Source organism: Neofelis nebulosa, chromosome 3 (genome assembly GCF_028018385.1).
Source record: "Neofelis nebulosa isolate mNeoNeb1 chromosome 3, mNeoNeb1.pri, whole genome shotgun sequence".
Lineage (NCBI taxonomy): Eukaryota > Metazoa > Chordata > Mammalia > Carnivora > Felidae > Neofelis > Neofelis nebulosa.
In genome coordinates, this window is record NC_080784.1 from 200,071,505 (window position 1) to 200,089,559 (window position 18,055).

The window sequence follows — 18,055 nt, forward strand, 5'->3', positions numbered from 1 at the left end:
CCAGTCACAAGCCCAGGTTGTCACCTATGCTCCTCACAGACCAGCGATAGACTGGAGGTTCCGATGACCCCCCCCCTTCTTAAGTTGCATTAATTTGCTAGAGAGGCTCATGGAACTCAGAACAACATTTTACTCAGTAGATTACAGTCTGTAATAAAGGGACATGAGTCAGTGACAGCCAGATAAAAGACATGTACAGGATACGACATGTGGGAGGGCATGTGGTGCTGCCATGGGTTTATCTCCAACCCAAAAGTTCTCCGAACCCCATCCTTTTCGGTTTTTTATGGGGGTTTCATGACATTGGCATGATTGACCAATCACTAGGCATTGGTGAGTGAACTCAGACTCGGTCTCCTCCCCCCTTCCTGCGGTGGGCGTGGGAGGTACTGAAAGTTCCAGCCCTCAAGTCACATGGTGGGCTACCCTCCGGAACCATCCTCGGGGGGCAGTCCAAGAGTCACCTCCTTAACATAAGGAAAGAAACCTTACTAGAGTTCTCAGAACTTAGGAAATTCCAAGGGATTTATGCGCTCTGTGCCAGAATCCTGGGGACAAGGACCAAATACATATTTCTAATGATAATATCATAATACTGCGGGGTGCATGGTGGCTCAGTTGGTTCAGGGTCTGACTCTTGATTTTGGCTCAGGTCGTGATCTCATAGTTTGTGACATGGAGTCCCACATTGGACTCCACCCGACGGTTTTGAGCCTGCTTGGGATTCTCTCTCTCTCCCTCTCTCTCTGCCCCTCCCCAGAGCTTCTGCATGCACTCTCTTTCTCTCTCTCAAACAAACGTTTTTATTTTTTCTTTTTTAACATTTATTTATTTTTGAGAGACAGAGAGAGACAGAGTGTGAGCAGGGGAGGGGCAGAGAGAGAAGGAGACACAGAATCAGAAGCAGGCTCCAGGCTCTGAGCTGTCAGCACAGAGCCCGATGCGGGGCTCGAACCCACAAACCGTGAGATCGTGACCTGAGCTGAAGTCGGACGCTTAACCGACTGAGCCACCCAGGCGCCCCTCAAACAAACGTTATTTTTTTAAAAATCACACTATTGCAACCACCCATGCATATATTTATCTATACTTGGCCTGAGCTCACAAAGATATTGGGGGGTAGTTAACAAAAACTTACATAGTAAAAAAGAATTTAATAAAAATAAAATCCTAGGGAAAAATCTAGGTAGTCTATAACGCGAAGATAAAGATAAAATCCAGGAGGCACCTGGGTGACCCAATTGGTTGAGCGTCCATCTTTGGTCCAGGTCATGATCTCCCGGTTCGTGGGTTCGAGCCCCACATCAGGCTCTCTGTCGTCAGCACACAGCCGGCTTCAGATCCTCTGTCCCCTTCTCTCTCTCTTTGCGCCTCCCCCCTCGAGCTCTCTCTCTCTCTCAAAAATTGAAAAAAAAGATAAAATTCAGTATCTTCAGGTACACATCACAGCATTCTATTAAAATTAAACCACCGGCTTGCCTCTCAGCTCTCTGGGAGTCTAAGCAAAAAAGGGGCTCATGCTTCTTTATGTGATATTAACTGACCACAATAGAAAAGCAAACTGATTTCTAAGAAAACACAATAAGGACATCACTTTCAGAGTTATGTCAGTGCTGTCAATTTTATAGGGAAAGGAGGCTGACTTACGGGGACCGTGGCTGCAAAAATAGGACAAATTTTGGAAAGGAGACCCCCGCGTGGACTGCATACAGGGTGTCAGGGAAAGCAGAGGTCCCAGACTTGAGGCGTATAGGGACAAGGGGGGAGATTCCGTGGAAAACTTCTCCAGGTAGAATTATTCCCTTCACATCCTCTTTTCCTTCACGTCCCTAATGGATGGCTCTCCACTACCACACCGAGCTCTACGGACCCCAAAACGCCCAGAGGGATGAAATTCATATGAATGCCCCCCAGTTTTAGGATCAGACACCTTGCTGGAGAATGCTTGAATGATTTATGTGTTTGTTGCAAAATTCTGTATCTTTGATGCAAACACATTCTCAGATAATTTATTCATTCTCACAAAATGTCACAGAAAAAACATATCGGGTGGTTCAGCAATGACAGAATTTTATGGTGATATTTTTCATCAAGTTGAGCAGTTATAGATTTATGTTAATGTACATCTCATGTCATTTTTCTTGCAATCGTATTCTGACATTATCTGGAAACTGTCAGATTTCAAGACCTTATCTTCCCTGAAGCTTGGATTTTTTTTTTCATTCCTAAAAATGGGTAAAAGTTTATTTGGGGGCAAGTCTTTTATAGTATATAGTAGGATAGCCTGTTTCTGATGAACCATTAGCACTCGCCACGAATCCAGGAGAAAACATCTTCTTTTCTGAGTAGGATGGCTATAATGTTCGAATACAGTGTGGTTTAGCTTCTTAATGCCGAGAATAAAGGACATTAAAGTGAATTTCTCTTTGCCTCAGATGTGAGCCAAGCACAGACTGTAAACCAATTTTCTTTGAGGTGACAAGCATACCATATGCAAGAATGAATTTGAAACGAAATACAATAAGCTATCTAAGAAAAGAAAGAGAATTATTCACAGGTGACTGCACTTGTATATCCATAAACACGAGCTTGGTTGCAAAGAGGCAAAATAGAATTCCACATAATGCCATCAGAAGACCTTTCTTCTCGTTTGCTTTTAGAGGAATTTAGAGGCCAACGAAATTAGAATCAGAGATGAGTTTAGAGTTAATCTGGTTCAACTCCCTCATTTTTTTTTTATTTTTCAAAAAAAATTTTAATGTTTATTTATTTTTGAGAGAGAGACAGAGTGTGAGCAGGGGAGGGGGAGAGAGAGAGGGAGACACGGAATCCGAAGCAGGCTCCAGGCTCCCAGCTGTCAGCACAGAGCCCGACGCGGGGTTCGAACTCACAGATCACGAGTCAGACGCTCAACCGACTGAGCCACTCAAGCAATCCTCAACACCCTAATTTTAGACAAGGAAGTCTAGCAAGAGAGGTGGCTTGGTCAAGGTCAGGGAGGTCAGAGTCCAGACCAGAACCCAGGGTTTTGTCAACTATGGCAATGTTTTCAGGATTTTGCTGTATTTGCTAGTATCCAAACCCCATTCTGCAAACACCCCTTCCTGTGCGGTTTTATCCCACTCATCCAAACTAGGCAAGGTTTAGTGCTGGACACGAATTGATGGGCGATACTGCCCCCTAGTGGCAGAACACGGCAACACAAACCATGGCCAAAATGATGGAGTTTGGCGTCCTGCAGATCGTATTTTTAACAAAAATAACAAGCCGTAGGCCAGAGAGAGGATCAGAAATAAATTTAAGATTATTCTCCTATCGTTTTAGATTTAAATTTATTTCAGACACAACCCATGGATCAAAAGCAACGGAAGCATTGATTGATTCGATGCTCAGTTCACAGTTGATATTATAAATTTGTTACAAATGTTATAAATCTTATAAAAATCCCTCAGTAATGGGACTACAGGAAAGTGTTTTATCTCCCCATCACACACAGAAAATAATAAGGTTAGGAGGAAAGGAAGGGCAGCTGATAAGTGTTTGTTTTAACAAATACAGTTTTCTGAGAGAGAAATATAAGGTAGCCACAAATAAAGGAATTGAAAACAAGGGAGTCACAACACTGTGTGTAAACTGCCACAGTAGAAGGTCACTTTGTTTAAAATTACTTGTTCCAGGGCACTGAATAGCATAAGACCTCAGACCGTGAGGAGCCCAACAGTCTGGCGCAGCCAACACTAAGTGTTCTGGGAACTCAACAGAGTGCATCCTTAATTCTGCCCCGGGGGGAAGAATCGTGTCTCCAGGGAGCAAGGGACACTGGACTGAGGAGGGAGACAGAGACCTCAGGGCAAATTAAACATGAGTTTTGATGCTCAGAAGTAGCTGAAACGTGGTTGCCTAAATGTGGGTCCTGGGGACACAGAGCCCTGGATTCACATCCTAATCGTTTTCCAAATAAGAAAACTCCAAGGAACTTAACCTCTCCACGTTCTTCCCCATTTCTATAAAACGGAGGAAATGCCAGCTACATCATAAGACATCTGTCTGTTTGAAAGGTGAGAACCAGGGAAAAATCTAGAGCACAGGCATTGACCCGCGGTGGACCCTCCACAAAGGGCTACTGCACCGAATAGATTCACAGGGTTCTGGGCTCCCTCTGACTCCGCCTTTCTCCCTGGGTGTCTTCCTGACCCTAAGCTAAAACCATCTCATATTGCATCCAGGCTCGTGTTTAGCCTACAAAATAAATATCGTAGATGAATACAAAAACAGGCTAGTCTCCTCAATCACAGAGATCAAAGTTTATTAAATCACACACCTAGCACCGTGCTGGGCACATAGTGGATGTATAGTCAATATTTATTAAGTCTAAAATTTAGCCCATTTTTATAGGGCATTAAATCAGCATTGCCAGGTGTCACTGGACCACAGAGCTGTCAGCACAGAAAGGAGCCTGTGACCCTCAGTTGCACGCTCCCACCAGGTGGGGGCTTATGGAGAGGCGAGTCAAGAGTCCTGGCTTGCTTGCTTCTGGCCCCATCTCTCTCTCGGCTTCTAAATTTTTTTTTTAATGTTTATTTATTTTTGAGAGAGAGAGACAAAGCATGAGTGGGGGGGGTAGGGAAAGAGAGAGAGGGAGACACAGAATCGGAAGCAACCTCCAGGCTCTGAGCTGTCAGCACAGACCCGACGCGGGGCTCAAACCCACGAACCGCGAGATCATTACCTGAGCCAAAGTCGGACGCCCAACCGACTGAGCCACCCAGGTGCCCCTCTCTCTGTTTCTAAATCTCAGCAAATGACAATCCCTCCCTGGGCCTCAATATCCCATCGGTAGAATTAGCAGAACACAATGGTCTCTAGCATTTTGTGAATCTATGGGTGTTGTTAATACACATAAACCCACCCACCCCCGCTGCCCACCTCATCCCCTGAAGACTTAATCCCCCACATGCCCTGTCTGACATCCCTCCCTCCATTCCCTGAGACCCCCAGGTCAACAGAGAAGACCTCTCTCCAGGCCTGTTTTGGCAAGGTGCTTCTATCCCACATCCACCACCAACCCCAACATGCAGTTGTCAAAACCCACGTTCAAGGGCCTGTTGATGTACATGCTCTTAAAAATTGTCCTTTCTGGTCTCATTTGAGCAGTGGTTAAAGAAGTTACATCCCTCTCGTATCGGCGGTTTTGCCAACCTTAACGTCTCCCTGCCCAGCCCAGGGAATGGTGTGAGCAATTTGCTATTAGAACTAATTTCTGAACGTTTCAACGAACTGGGAGAGGTTTCTCAAACAGGCCTCGTCAAATATGCATTAGCCACTTGGATCACAAGTTGCTTCTTCAGGCTCTTCCATAATTAATCACCAGGACTTGCAATCCTAATGGTTCACGCTCATGTATCATAAGACTCCTAGACATACTAAGTACTGTGACTGAGGCCAGGTTTCATCCAGTTTTGCCCAGAGCCTATTTCTCTAATGACAGAACGTTACACTCCTGGTCTATTTCCGAAGCGTTGATCTTCATGATCATATTTCATAGATAAAGGGGATAAATGGTATCTATTTGACACAAGTCGAATGGCAGCTAAGTGAAAAACAAGCATTATTTTATCTAATAATAAAAGAATGGTTACTTTTATTATTAAGGGGTAATTCTGACCACATCCAAGGAACTCTGCTTCATGACCTGCGTTCTACAGACATGTAGAGAACCCGAGGCCCACAGCATTTGAATAATTTGCCCAAGGTCACTCAGTAAGTGGCAAAGGAGGGATTAGATCCCAACCTGAATGATTTCAAAGATACCGTTTGTTGCCACGCTGTTGTGTCATTGTCCCTTCCATCAAGAAACACATTCTTGGGGGGGTGCCTGGGTGGCTCAGTCGGTTAAGCATCCGACTTCGGCTCAGGTCATGATCTCGGGGTCCGGGAGTTCGAGCCCCGCATCAGGCTCTGTGCTGACAGCTCAGAGCCTGGAGCCTGTTTCAGATTCTGTCTCCCTCTCTCTCTGCCCCTCCCCCGTTCATGTTCTGTCTCTTCCTGTCTCAAAAATAAATAAACATTTAAAAAAATTTAAAAAAAAAAAAAAGAAGAAAAAGAAACACATTCTTGGGGGACACCTGGGTGGCTCAGTCGGTTGGGAGTCCGACTTCAGCTCAGGTCATGATCTCACAGTTCGTGGGTTTGATCCCCGCATCAGGCTCTGTGCTGACAGCTCAGAGCCTGGAGCCTGCTTTGGATTCTGTGTCTCCTTCTCTCTGCCCTTCCCCTGCTTACACTCTGTCTCTCTCTCTCTCTCAAAAATAAAAAATAAACATTCAAAAGAAAATTTAAAGAAACACATTCTTGGATCCTACATATCTTTGTCCCCCCCCCAACGTTTAAGTCACAGATAAGGATACCAAAGCCCAGAGAGGCCAAACAATTTGTATTAAGTCACTCAGCTAATTAATAGCAGTGCCACGAGCAGTGGTAAACGTCTAACAACCAGATCTCTGATAAAAAAAAAAAAACAAAAACGTATGAGAAAAATTCTTGGAGGGCTGACACTATCCTACTTCTGGATGTACTGTAAGGCTCCAGTAATCAGGACAGTGCAGCATTAGTGAAAGAATACACAAATGGATCAGTGGAACAGAATGGAGAGCCCAGAAACTGGCCCACATATCGTCAGCTCATCTCTGACAAGGCAGCTCATCTCTGACAATCTGATGAAACAAAGATTGTCTTTCCAACAAATAGTGCTGGAACACCTGGACGTCCTCGGGCAAAATCACCATCATCACCATCAACTAGACACAGACCTTAAACCCTTTACAAAAATTAACTCAAAAAAGGATCAGAGACCTAAATTAAAAATCAAAACTATAGGGGTGCCTGGGTGGCTCAGTCGGTTGAGCGTCCCGGACACTTCAGCTCAGGCCAGGATCTCACGGTCCATGAGTTCGAGCCCCGTTTCAGGCTCCCTGCTGTCAGCCCGGAGCCTGTTTTGGACCGTCCGTCTCCCTCTCGCTCTCTGCACCTCCCCCACTCCTGTGCTCACTCTCTCTCTCCCTCCCAAAAATAAGTAAACAGAAAAATCAAAACCATAAACCTCTCCTAGAAGATAACACAGGAGAAAACCTGTATAGTGATGCCTTTCTAAGTACAACACCAAAGGCGTGACGCATGAAAGAAATCATTGATGAGCTGGACATCTTGAAAATTACAAACTTCTGCTCTAGGAAAGACAGTATCCAGAGAAGAAGGAGAGGAGTCACAGACTGAGAGAAGATATCTGCAAAAGACCCACCTGGTAAGGGGCTGTTGTCCAAAATACACAAAGAGCTCAAATACACAAATACAAATACACAAAATACAAATACACAAAAAAACTCAACAAGAAGAAAACCAACAGTCCAATTAAAAAAAAAAAAAAATGGGCCACAGACCTCAACATCACGTCACCAAAGAAGATACACAGACGGCCAAGAAGCGTATGGAAAGATGTTGTACATCAGACCTCGTCGGGGGAATACAAATGAAAACAGCAAGGATGCCCACTATACACTCTACTATAAGCGTGGCCCAAACCCAGAACACGGACAACACCAAATGCTGACGGGGACGTGGAACCAAACGAGCTCTCAAATATTGCTGGTGAACAGGCAAAATGGCATGGCCACTTGGAAGGCAGTTTGGCAGCCTCTGATACAACTGAAGCGTACCTTAAATAATTCATTTTGTAATAATGGCGGTGTGTAACAACTGCATTGCAAAATTCCCGAAAACGTAGCAACGAGCCCCCGTGAGCTGGTACGGGCTGCTCCAAGGCACCCCAGGCAGGTCTTGTGATTCTTCCCCAGGATGCTTCGCTCTGATTTCACAGAACCCTGCAACGTTGACCGTTTCTCCACGATTGCTCCCTAATAGATGACGGAGGTAGCAAAGCCGGTCCATCAGATTCCGCAGCCGTGCTGTGCTCCCCTCACCACCTTACCTCCGAAGCAACAGTAAGTTTTGCAGCGGAAGTGCAACCTCTCTCGTTGCAGACCTAAGAGCAAATGAGGACACTCTCCGGGCAGATGCTGCTAGTTACCCATATGGCCACCAGATGGCGAGCACGACAGCCTCCTCCCAGCGAAACCCACTGTATTGAATTTCAAGAAGGGAAGGACCTTGGAGAGAACAACCGTGACTTCTTGGGAGCCAGATAGGGAGCTTTTCCTGGCATTGGAGAATATGTCCTAGCATTAGAGAAGATCTGTGTACTTCATAAGGAGAACGAACTGCTCTTTCCCCTCTAATTTTCCATCGCACAATAATGCTTGTAACTGGGTTTGCATTAAAAGCCACGTGCTTGAAGCGCATTACCCCATTCATTCCACACCCGAATCCCAGGGAAGTGGGAGGAGCCATCTCTCGCTTTTCCAGATGAGGAGGCGCAGCCGCTCCTCGGTCCATTGGCTCGTTGCATAAATATTTATCGAGCACCTGCGGCGATGCTGCCCAGAGTAAGCAGCAGGATCAATATTCAAACTCCAGAAACCCAGCTCCCACATCTCACCTTCTTCCCTTATCCCAAATGCTTGAGTTGTTATCACTTTATTAAATAACCCTCCCCCCCCCCCAAACAAAGCTGGTTGGATTTTATGAATTATCAGGAAAGCCGCATCACCGTGTGACGTAGCACTTTGCTGATTTGATGCAGGTTTCTCGCTTGTAGAATCCCTGAAATTCACTCTCACCCGCTGGTTTGCAGGGATCCAGTTATCTAAGCAACGAACAAGTGAAGCTTGACTGTGTAGACGATTACTAACTAATAGGCGTATTTGATATGGTCGAGATCTCCGCTGCTGTTACCGTTGGTGCCATATACAAAAGTTTTGAAGTGAGGGGGGGAACTAAGGGATGCCGGAGAAAATGTGATATGATAAGAAGACACAGGACACATGAACAGTGCATACAAAAGAGGCACTGTGTTTAAGACAAACCTCTTACCACAGCCTACATGATGGCAGGTGATCTGGGCACTCCCCTACCTCTGCAGTCACCACTCACACTCTACCTCCCGCTTGTGTTCATCTCACCACAGGGCCTTTGCACTTGCTGTTTCCTATGTCGGGAAACTCTTGCCCGCATAGTCATGTGATGTGCTTCCTTACTTTCCTCAGGCCTCTGTTTCCTCATCACCTAACCAGAGAGGCTTTCTGGGATCTGTTTTTAAAAAGGTCACCCCATACCCTATCTCTTTTGCGTGACACATGGGGAACGCTTCATGCTCCTGCTGTCTCCATGCCCCTGCTTTTCCCCCTCACTCTGTCACATTTCTTTGAAGCACTTTTGTCATCACCTGTCATTGTCATCATGTACTTTTGCTTGTTTTCTATCTTCTGCCACTGAAGTGTAAGTTACATGGGAGTAACAACTTTTATTCTGGCATTATATTCCCCAACACCTGCATCAATAAGTATATCAAAAATGAATCCATGCTGGACAAATACTATGTGCTCAATAACAAGCAATGAATAAGAGGAGGATAGATGTCCTTTACAAAGCCCGTGGACACTGAAGCAAATGGGATAGATACCTCTGAAACGATAAATGGACAGTTTCTACTGAATCCCAGATACTCTGTCTCTTTAGTGAATTTTTTTTCCAGTAAATTGAATTGATCCCCCAAAGATATAGTGATAGCTGTGAAGAAAGGCCTCTTAGGAAGCCAACATCCAGCTTATAGGCAAAGGCAATAAGAACAGCGAGATGGTCCACCAGTGAGCTCCAAAAGCAAAGCCAACGCGCCATAAAGCGAGGGGAAGTTAATCTTACATTTTTAAAAAAATTATTTTTAACGTTTATTTATTTTTGAGACAGAGGGAGACAGAGCATGAACGGGAGAGGGTCAGAGAGATGGAGACACAGAATCTGAAACAGGCTCCAGGCTCTCAGCTGTCAGCACAGAGCCCGACGCGGGGCTCGAACTCACGGACGTGAGATCATGACCTGAGCTGAAGTCAGCCGCTTAACTGACTGAGCCACCCAGGTGCCCCAATCTTACATTTTTTGACTTGGCGCCTTAAGAGGGCATCATGTGGTCCAAGCTTTTGGGAAACATCATTGAAATAGCCAAAGATCGAACATTAACCAGATTGCTGCTGTTGTTGAAATCCATCCTGGATCTTATTTTGTTTTTATGATGCCAAGAACATCAATGATTCCTGTTTGCCATCCGTGTTTGAATTTGTGCGGAGAAATCTAGTCTATCTCTTTAAAAAGTATTTTCCCAACACAAAAATAAGATATAAAGACTAATAATTAGGCCCAATTGAGTAATTATTTTAGACCTGGAGGAGCCCTATGAAATCATCCAGACAAGCATTTGTTGTGTTGTGTTGTGTTGTGTTGTGTTCTTCTGGGCCAGCTGGACCTTTCCCCAAAAGAAATCTGGAAGGAGATCAAAATGGAGCCCCCTGTGACGTGGGACATGGGAGGAGGAGCCAGAAACCAGTCCCCCAGCCCTCCTAACTCCCCAGGAGGAGCTGAGGGTGCCCTTCCAAGCCTGGTTAAAAACCACTCATCCAGTCCGGCTTCACTGTCTCGCACACAAGGAAACAAAGCTCAGTGAGAACAGTAATCCACCGAGGTTGAAGTCACCTATGACAGAAGCCACACTTTCTCGTCAGTTCCTCCCACTGCCAAATAAACAACATCTCTGATGTCATCTCCATTTTTACAGATCAGTAAATGTTGCTTTCTCAAGGAGGCTTTTTCTGACATGCCAGACTTAAGTCTCCCATGTTTCCCTTTAATACCATGACCTCTCTGAGATTCTCATCCCATTTTCAATACTGTTTTCTTTTTAAGTTTATGTATTTATTTTGAGAGACAGAGAAAGACCGCGAGTAGGAGGAGGGAAAAAGAGAGAAGGAGAGAGAAAATCCCAAGCAGGTTCCACACTGTCAGCCTGGAACCCGACACGGGGCTCGATCTCAAGAACCATGAGATCACGACCTCAGCCAAAATCGAGAGTTGGTCGCTTGGGGCACCTGGGTGGCTCTGTAGACTAAGGTCAAACTCTCAATCGTGGCTCAGGTCATGATCTCACAGTCTGTGAGATCGAGCCCCGCATCACCCTCCTGCTGACAATGTGGAGCCTGCTTGGGATTCTCTCTCTCCCTTTTTCTTTCCCCCTCCCCCACCAAAAATAAATAAACTTCAAAAAAAAAAAAAGAGTCCTTTAACCAACTGGGCCACCAGGCACCCCAATAGTGTTTTCAATCCACATCTACCCTCTTAAGTATAAACTCTATGGCGACAGGGACAGGGTCTCACCCTCCCCGTTATATCCCCAGAGCCTAGAACTTGGTCTGTGAGCCGGACAAGCATAAGCACCTTCAAGGGAAGGGCTGTGCTGTCTTCTTAGCCCCAGTGCCTGGTTCTACGCTGAGCTCAAGGTAGCAGCATCTCAGTGATTCTCTTGGACTTGAACTGCATCGTGGAACTAAAACTACCTGGAAGTCTGGAAAAGTGTTCCCAGGCTTCATTCAGGCTTTCCTAGGCTGGGGTGGTCTTGAGCAACTGTCCTTACTTTTGTCTACAATAAAAGTTGGATTTTGGAGCTTGAGGAAACCCTGCCATCTGGAAGATTCTATGATGCTATTTTCCTCTGCTCAGAAATGTCCAGTGAAGGTGTTAGGCAGGGATTTGAAATAATAAAATAACTATATAGTTATATAAGAATGTTAATTCTTTTTTTTTTCAATGTTTATTGTTGAGAGAGAGCGCTCTAGCAGGGGAAGGGCAGAGAGAGAGGGGGAGACACATAATCCGAAGCAGGTTCCAGGGTCTGAGCTATCCACACAGAGCCCCATGTGGGGCTTGAACCCACGAATGGTGAGATCACGACCTGAGCGGAAGTCGGATGCTTAACCGACTGAACCACCCAAGCGCCCCTATGAATGTTAATTCTAATCAAGAATTAGTGGTTAAGGGGCACCGGGGTGGCTCAGTCAGTTAAGCGTCCAACTCTTGATTTCTGCTCAGGTCATGATCTCAAGGTTTGTGAGTTCCAGCCCTGCCTCACGCTCTGCTCTAGTAGTCTGCTTGGGATTCTCTCTCCCTCTCTCTCTCTGGCTCTCTCTCTCTCTCTCTCTCAAAAAAGAAAAAAGAATTTGTGGTTAAGAGGGGATCTTGTGAGTCATGCCACATACAATAAACTCTTTACCATTTACAGGATGACTGAAGGGTAACTTCCCAGGCCCTGTCTTTTCACTTCTAGAACAAAGGCAGGGATTGAATGAGATCACTAAGATATTTAGCCTGGTGCTGATACCTAATAAGACCTCAACAGACCTGAATTGACATTATCATCGAGATTATTCATTTATTTATTTTTTTTACGATGCTTATATATTTTCTTATTTTTAATTTAGGGAAGTTTTTTTTAATTTTTTATATTAAATATAATTTATTGTCAAATTGGTTTCCATACGACACCCAGTGCTCATCCCAACAGGTGCCCTCCTCGCTGCCCATCACCCCCCTTTCCCCTCTCCCCCACCCTCCATCAACCCTCAGTTTGTTCTCAGTCCTTAAGAGTCTCTTATGGTTTGGCTCCCGCCCTCTCTGTTTGTAACTATTTTTCTCCCTCCCCCTCCCGCATGGTCTTCTATTAAGTTTCTCAAGATCCACATATGAGTGAAAACATATGGTATCTGTCTTTCTCTGCCTGACTTATTTCACTTAGCAAAATACCCTCCAGTTGCATCCACGTTGCTACAAAAGGCCAGATTTCATTCTTTCTCATTGCCAAGCAGTATTCCATTGTGTATATAAACCACAATTTCTTTATCCATTCATCAGTTGATGGACATTTAGGCTCTTTCCATAATTTGGCTATTGTTGAGAGTGCTGCTATCAACATTGGGGTACAAGTGCCCCTATGCATCAGTACTCCTGTATCCCTTGGGTAAATTCCTAGCAGTGCTATTGCTGGGTCATAGGGTAGGTCTATTTTTAAGTTTTTGAGGAACCTCCACACTGTTTTCCAGAGTGGCTGCACCAGTTTGCATTCCCATCAGCAGTGCAAAAGGGCTCCCCTTTCTCCACATCCTCTCCAGCATCTATAGTCTCCTGATTTGTTCATTTGAGTCACTCTGACCGGGTGTGAGGTGGTATCTCAGTGCGGCTTTGATTTGTATTTCCCTGATGAGGAGTGCCGATTCCAATGGGAATGATTTCCACTTAAACATACGTAAAACAAGCTTGACGGCATTTCCATAAACTCACTGTTCTTCCTCTTCTGTTTTAGGAGACAGACCCACAAAGGAAAGCAAGGTAAGCGACATCGTTAAAACATGTTTGTCACCCACTCTGTATTTTAGAAGCATAGGAAGGTGGACAACGTAAAGGCTTAGCTATCACTTGAAAAATATAACCCAGAAGTTTGGTTGGGATTTTTAACTTCTGTTTGTAAACCCCCCGAATAGTTAGCCATTAGTTCTGCTTAACGAACAATAAATTTAATTTCTGATTCTCTTTCCTTTGCAGACTCCTTTCCCACCTCCTCGGTAAGACACTTGACATAGAAATTTTATTTTGCTAGACACTTAAGTGATTAGTTCCAGAATTTGAAAAGCTCTAGACTTTAAAAAAGAAAAAAAAGAAAAGAAAAGAAAAGAAAAGAAAAAAAAGAAAAGAAAAGAACCACAAACAAGTTGGCTTGGAAAAATGAATATGAGCTGGTCTGAATGAGCCTTCATACATCTGTTTAACCGTCCGCTCACTCCCAGCCCTCTGTTCCGTATCCAGGCACACATCAGTTCTTGGTGAACCCACTGCTCTAAGCTCTCCCGCTTCTCCCCTCCTTTCAGCACAGAAATCCCCCAGATGGTACTTACACTAGGAAATGCGTTCCTGGAACTTACAAGGTGTGGTACATATTTGGGCATGTACGTGCAGTTTTCTATATCGTATATACAGAAATACAACTATCATTTTATTACACATACCCATGAAGGCGAGAACAACAGCCTCGACTTCTCAGACTCCGGGTGAGTCGGCCGCTCTGCTGTCCCCCATGGGCCCCAGGAGGACACAGAGCGTACCACGCCTTGCTGGTCACCTCTCGTGGCTTCTCTCTCTGCCACACTAGCGGGACGTGACTTGAGCCAAGGACTGGGTCTCTGCTGTCTGTTATCTCCAGCCTCTGCCAACAGCGCCCGGTATGCTTTATAAGTGAGTGAGTGAGCCGTTCACTGACCTTCAGACATGTTCCTATTTCTTTGGGGAGTTTCCAGAGCTCACGTCTTCCAGCCTCCCTAGAACTCGGCGTATTGAGAAACGTATGACACCCTGCAGAAGGTTCCATCCCACCCTTTGGGAAACAGACCAGACAGACGAGCACACAGCAGGGAGGGGGCTCTAGGCTCATTAGGAGAATGACTACAGTTTTCTGACAACCGGGGCTCCCCGAAATGGATCGGGGCACCCCACAACTGACCTCTGGGCCAAAGCTGGGGACACGGAGGACAGGGCTGTCTGGAGAGACACCTGTGCAACAAACCTGATCACATTCTCACTGTGACTCTTCCCTCAGGCCACCTGGCATTCTTCCAAAGAAGTACCAGCCCCTGCCGCCCCAGCCGGAGAGCAGCTGGTCACCCCTCCCTCAGAGGCTCGCCTTTCCGGACGTCCAGAGAGAACCCAGGTGACAGGTTTGAGGTTGTCGCTGGTGAAATGCCCAGGGAGGCTGGGGGGCAGGGGAGGGCGACAAGGACAACCAGCCACCGCTGCCAACAGGCTCCCTGCTCCTGTGCCTCGAGTTGCCAAAGATGCCTTGAGGGAAAAGGGTCTTAGAAGCCTGCAGTCCGATTCTATAACAGAAAACACATCTTCTTTGTAAGAAAATGAGTTATTGCCCCAAAGGCTCACTTGAGACCTGAACTAGTCGTTAAAGAAAGTGTTAAGTGCCAGAACAGAATCAGGACTTTTTATGTAAAATTCAAAAAGGGGTTCAGACTCTGCAGACCAATACCGGCCCCCAGCTTCTCACCACCGAGGCGGAAGGAATATAACCCACTTGTCGAAAACATTATTGCCGTTAGGACAATAAAAAGCCACCTCTCTGGTACTATCAGCTGATGACTGAACCCCCCTCCCAAAAGTGCGGGACCTTTGACAGCCAGCGACAATCACGAAATGTTAACAACTGTGAATGGACTTCTTTCCCCCCCCCCACAAGAGACTTGGAATTTCCAAAACTGCCTTGTTTTATTTTTTTTTATTTTTTTTAAATTTTTTTTTCAACGTTTTTTTATTTATTTTTGGACAGAGAGAGACAGAGCATGAACGGGGGAGGGGCAGAGAGAGAGGGAGACACAGAATCGGAAGCAGGCTCCAGGCTCCGAGCCATCAGCCCAGAGCCTGACGCGGGGCTCGAACTCACGGACCGCGAGATCGTGACCTGGCTGAAGTCGGACGCTTAACCGACTGCGCCACCCAGGCGCCCCAAAACTGCCTTGTTTTAGAAGACAGAACAGAGATTAGCATTTTTCTCTTGTTCCTACATGGAATGAACGATGCTTCCTTACTGCAAGCTTGAATCAGCCGGTTGGGGCCCGCGGCTTCAGTCAGTTGAATCTTCATAGATACAGAAATTCAAAATATCAGGCACATTTTGAGCTTCTCTGGAAAACCCAGTCATCACTGGTTCTGATGGGGAACATTCAAGAACCTAAAATGTCCACTTCCGCCTCAGTTTTCTGGTGAACATCTCTTCATCTGTTCATCCTTTGCAGCCTTCTGAGACCATCCGTTCTCCATTCCCTTCCTCCTCCCCCGTGCAAGTTCCCCCCCTCTGTGGGCTTCTCTACCTGCCTAGCAGCATGGGCAGGGCCACAAGCTCTCAGGAGTCCATTCCGAATGCCCTGGTGGAAATTCAGGCTCTCCTTCTTCTGCACTGGCAGATTTGGGGCAATGGTTCTCAACCGGAGGTGACTTTGCCCCCAGGGGAACCAACAATGTCCAGAGACGTTATTTTGTTGTGACGAGTCGGGCAGTGGGGATGCTCCTGGCATCTGGTGGGTAGAGGCCAGGGAGGCCTCTAAACACCCCACGGTGTACAGTACAGCCCCCCACCCCCAACAAAGAATAATAACCCCTGAAAAGTCAAGAGTGCAAAGGTCGGGAAACTGCTTTAAGGCACACACTAACCTTTGCCCAGCCCCAGCGGTTCTCGGCGGTCAAGTGAGAATAACAGTAGCCCTGACCACCCACATCGTGGGCTAACATGAGAATTACACATGTTTCATGCCAAGCTCTCAACTGTGCCCGCCCAGGACATATTTGTGACCAACATCTACTGCGCTCTTATTACCTTGAGCCATGTCCTATTGTGCCCTTGCCACACCATAGAATTATTTGGATACAAGTCTGTTCCACCCCCAAAAGGTTGGGGGCAGGGGATAAACGCACCCCCAAAAGGTTGGGGTGTGTAGTTTCTAGCACAGGGCTGGGCACATTGTACGTGTCTGATAAACATGTATTTCCTTCTGCTGTTTCCAGAGGGTCCTAGCCAGGCTGGGAGTCCCCACATTTGCTCTGTTTTGATATCTATTTTCAAAGCACGAGAGACAGGAAGGCAACATGATATCAACCCCAGGAAGTGGCATCATCAGACTCAGGAACGTAAAATGTACCATCCCTGAAACTCCTGAGCAAATAGGCTAATGGGTGTAGGAACTGGTCAAAACGCAGAGAAGCAAAGAGATAGAAAATAGGATGAGTGAAATAGCAGAGGCGATGAGGTTGTTCGGTGTGGAGAAAAAGAGGATTTGATCTTTCTTCTGTTTCTTCACGCAGGAAAAAACGAGGTTTGGGTCCCAGCTGAGCCACTTCTGGCTGTATAGCCGCCTAAAGCTCTTGACTAGTTCTGAGTTCCCCTCTTTGTGCAAGCAACATGAGCGTCCCCGTGTGACAGAGTGGAGGGGAGGAGGTATGAGATTTCTCTCGAGCGCCTAGGATTATATGTGTCACAGCACAGGAAGGAAGGAAAAACGCCTAAACATCGTGTCCCATCTGTACCCAACAGAATTAGGCACCCACAACCCTATTTTTCTCTTGAAATACAGGCTATACATTCTAGCGCAATGTTTCTCATCCTGGCTTTACATGAAAATAATTAGGAAAAGCTTTTTAAAAAATATTGTTCCCCAGCAGCAGCTTTAATTGCTCTGAGAGGTGAGACACAGGCACAGCCTGTGGCTAAGGACCCAGGGGGAGCCAGGTTCTAGGAATATATCTGCCACTAAAGCTTTGCAGGCCCTTAGGCCTTACCTACATACGCCCAGGCTCCTAGTGCCTAAAATGGCGCCTCCCTTGATCCACAGACGAGTCCCTCATCACTCCAGCCACCTCAGTGGCTCTGAAATCTTTACAAGTTTGCTTTTTGTGTCTCTGGGGTTTCCGCAGTTACGGTTAAATTTGTTTAATCATTTTTGCAAGTGACGGGAACCTGGCTGGGTCTCTTCACCGTAAACCCCTCCAGAGAATCGTTACATTCCGTATAACATCTCACCGGATCCTTCCAGCAGCCCTATAAAGTATGGATTTTCTAGGGCTCGGTGGCTGGTTCATGGCAGGTGCTGGGTAAAAACCACTTCCCTACCCACTGGGCACGTAAGGTCACTAAGATACACAGAAGTTAGGTCACTCGGTCAACGTGATAGGGTTGGTGTAGGACTGTTGAGGGGTCAACACCATGCAGGGCCTGTGCCAGACATTGAGAATGCCACGAGGAATAAGAAAGAGTTGTGCCATAGAAGCAGAGCTTCCAAATTCACTTTGAGTCGGGCCCCCTATTGGTAGTCAGACGACCATTACTAAGGACCCAGACGTTGCCTGTAAACAACCACGTGAGGCTGTTGCTAGCTTCCCCTGAAAACAGAAGGGACATTAGAGAGCTGAGCTGCTTCAGCCAAGGAAAAATAGTGTCTGCTCCCTTCCCATCAGCTGCTCCGTAGGCTTGGGAGGTAGACGGTCCTCTGTGAACGGAGGCTGTGACGTACGTGTG

General features: G+C 46.2%; 1 protein-coding gene across 1 annotated transcript in view; it reads left to right on the plus strand.

Moving 5' to 3' along the window:
- The window catches only part of CLNK (cytokine dependent hematopoietic cell linker), a 166,329-nt gene that overhangs the window by 110,648 nt on the left and 37,626 nt on the right, over positions 1-18,055 (plus strand). Inside the window, exons 9-11 of the mRNA XM_058723091.1 lie at positions 13,295-13,320; positions 13,534-13,553; positions 14,582-14,692. Of these exons, the coding sequence (XP_058579074.1) occupies positions 13,295-13,320; positions 13,534-13,553; positions 14,582-14,692 (157 nt within the window). The remainder of the gene's footprint in view (positions 1-13,294; positions 13,321-13,533; positions 13,554-14,581; positions 14,693-18,055) is intronic.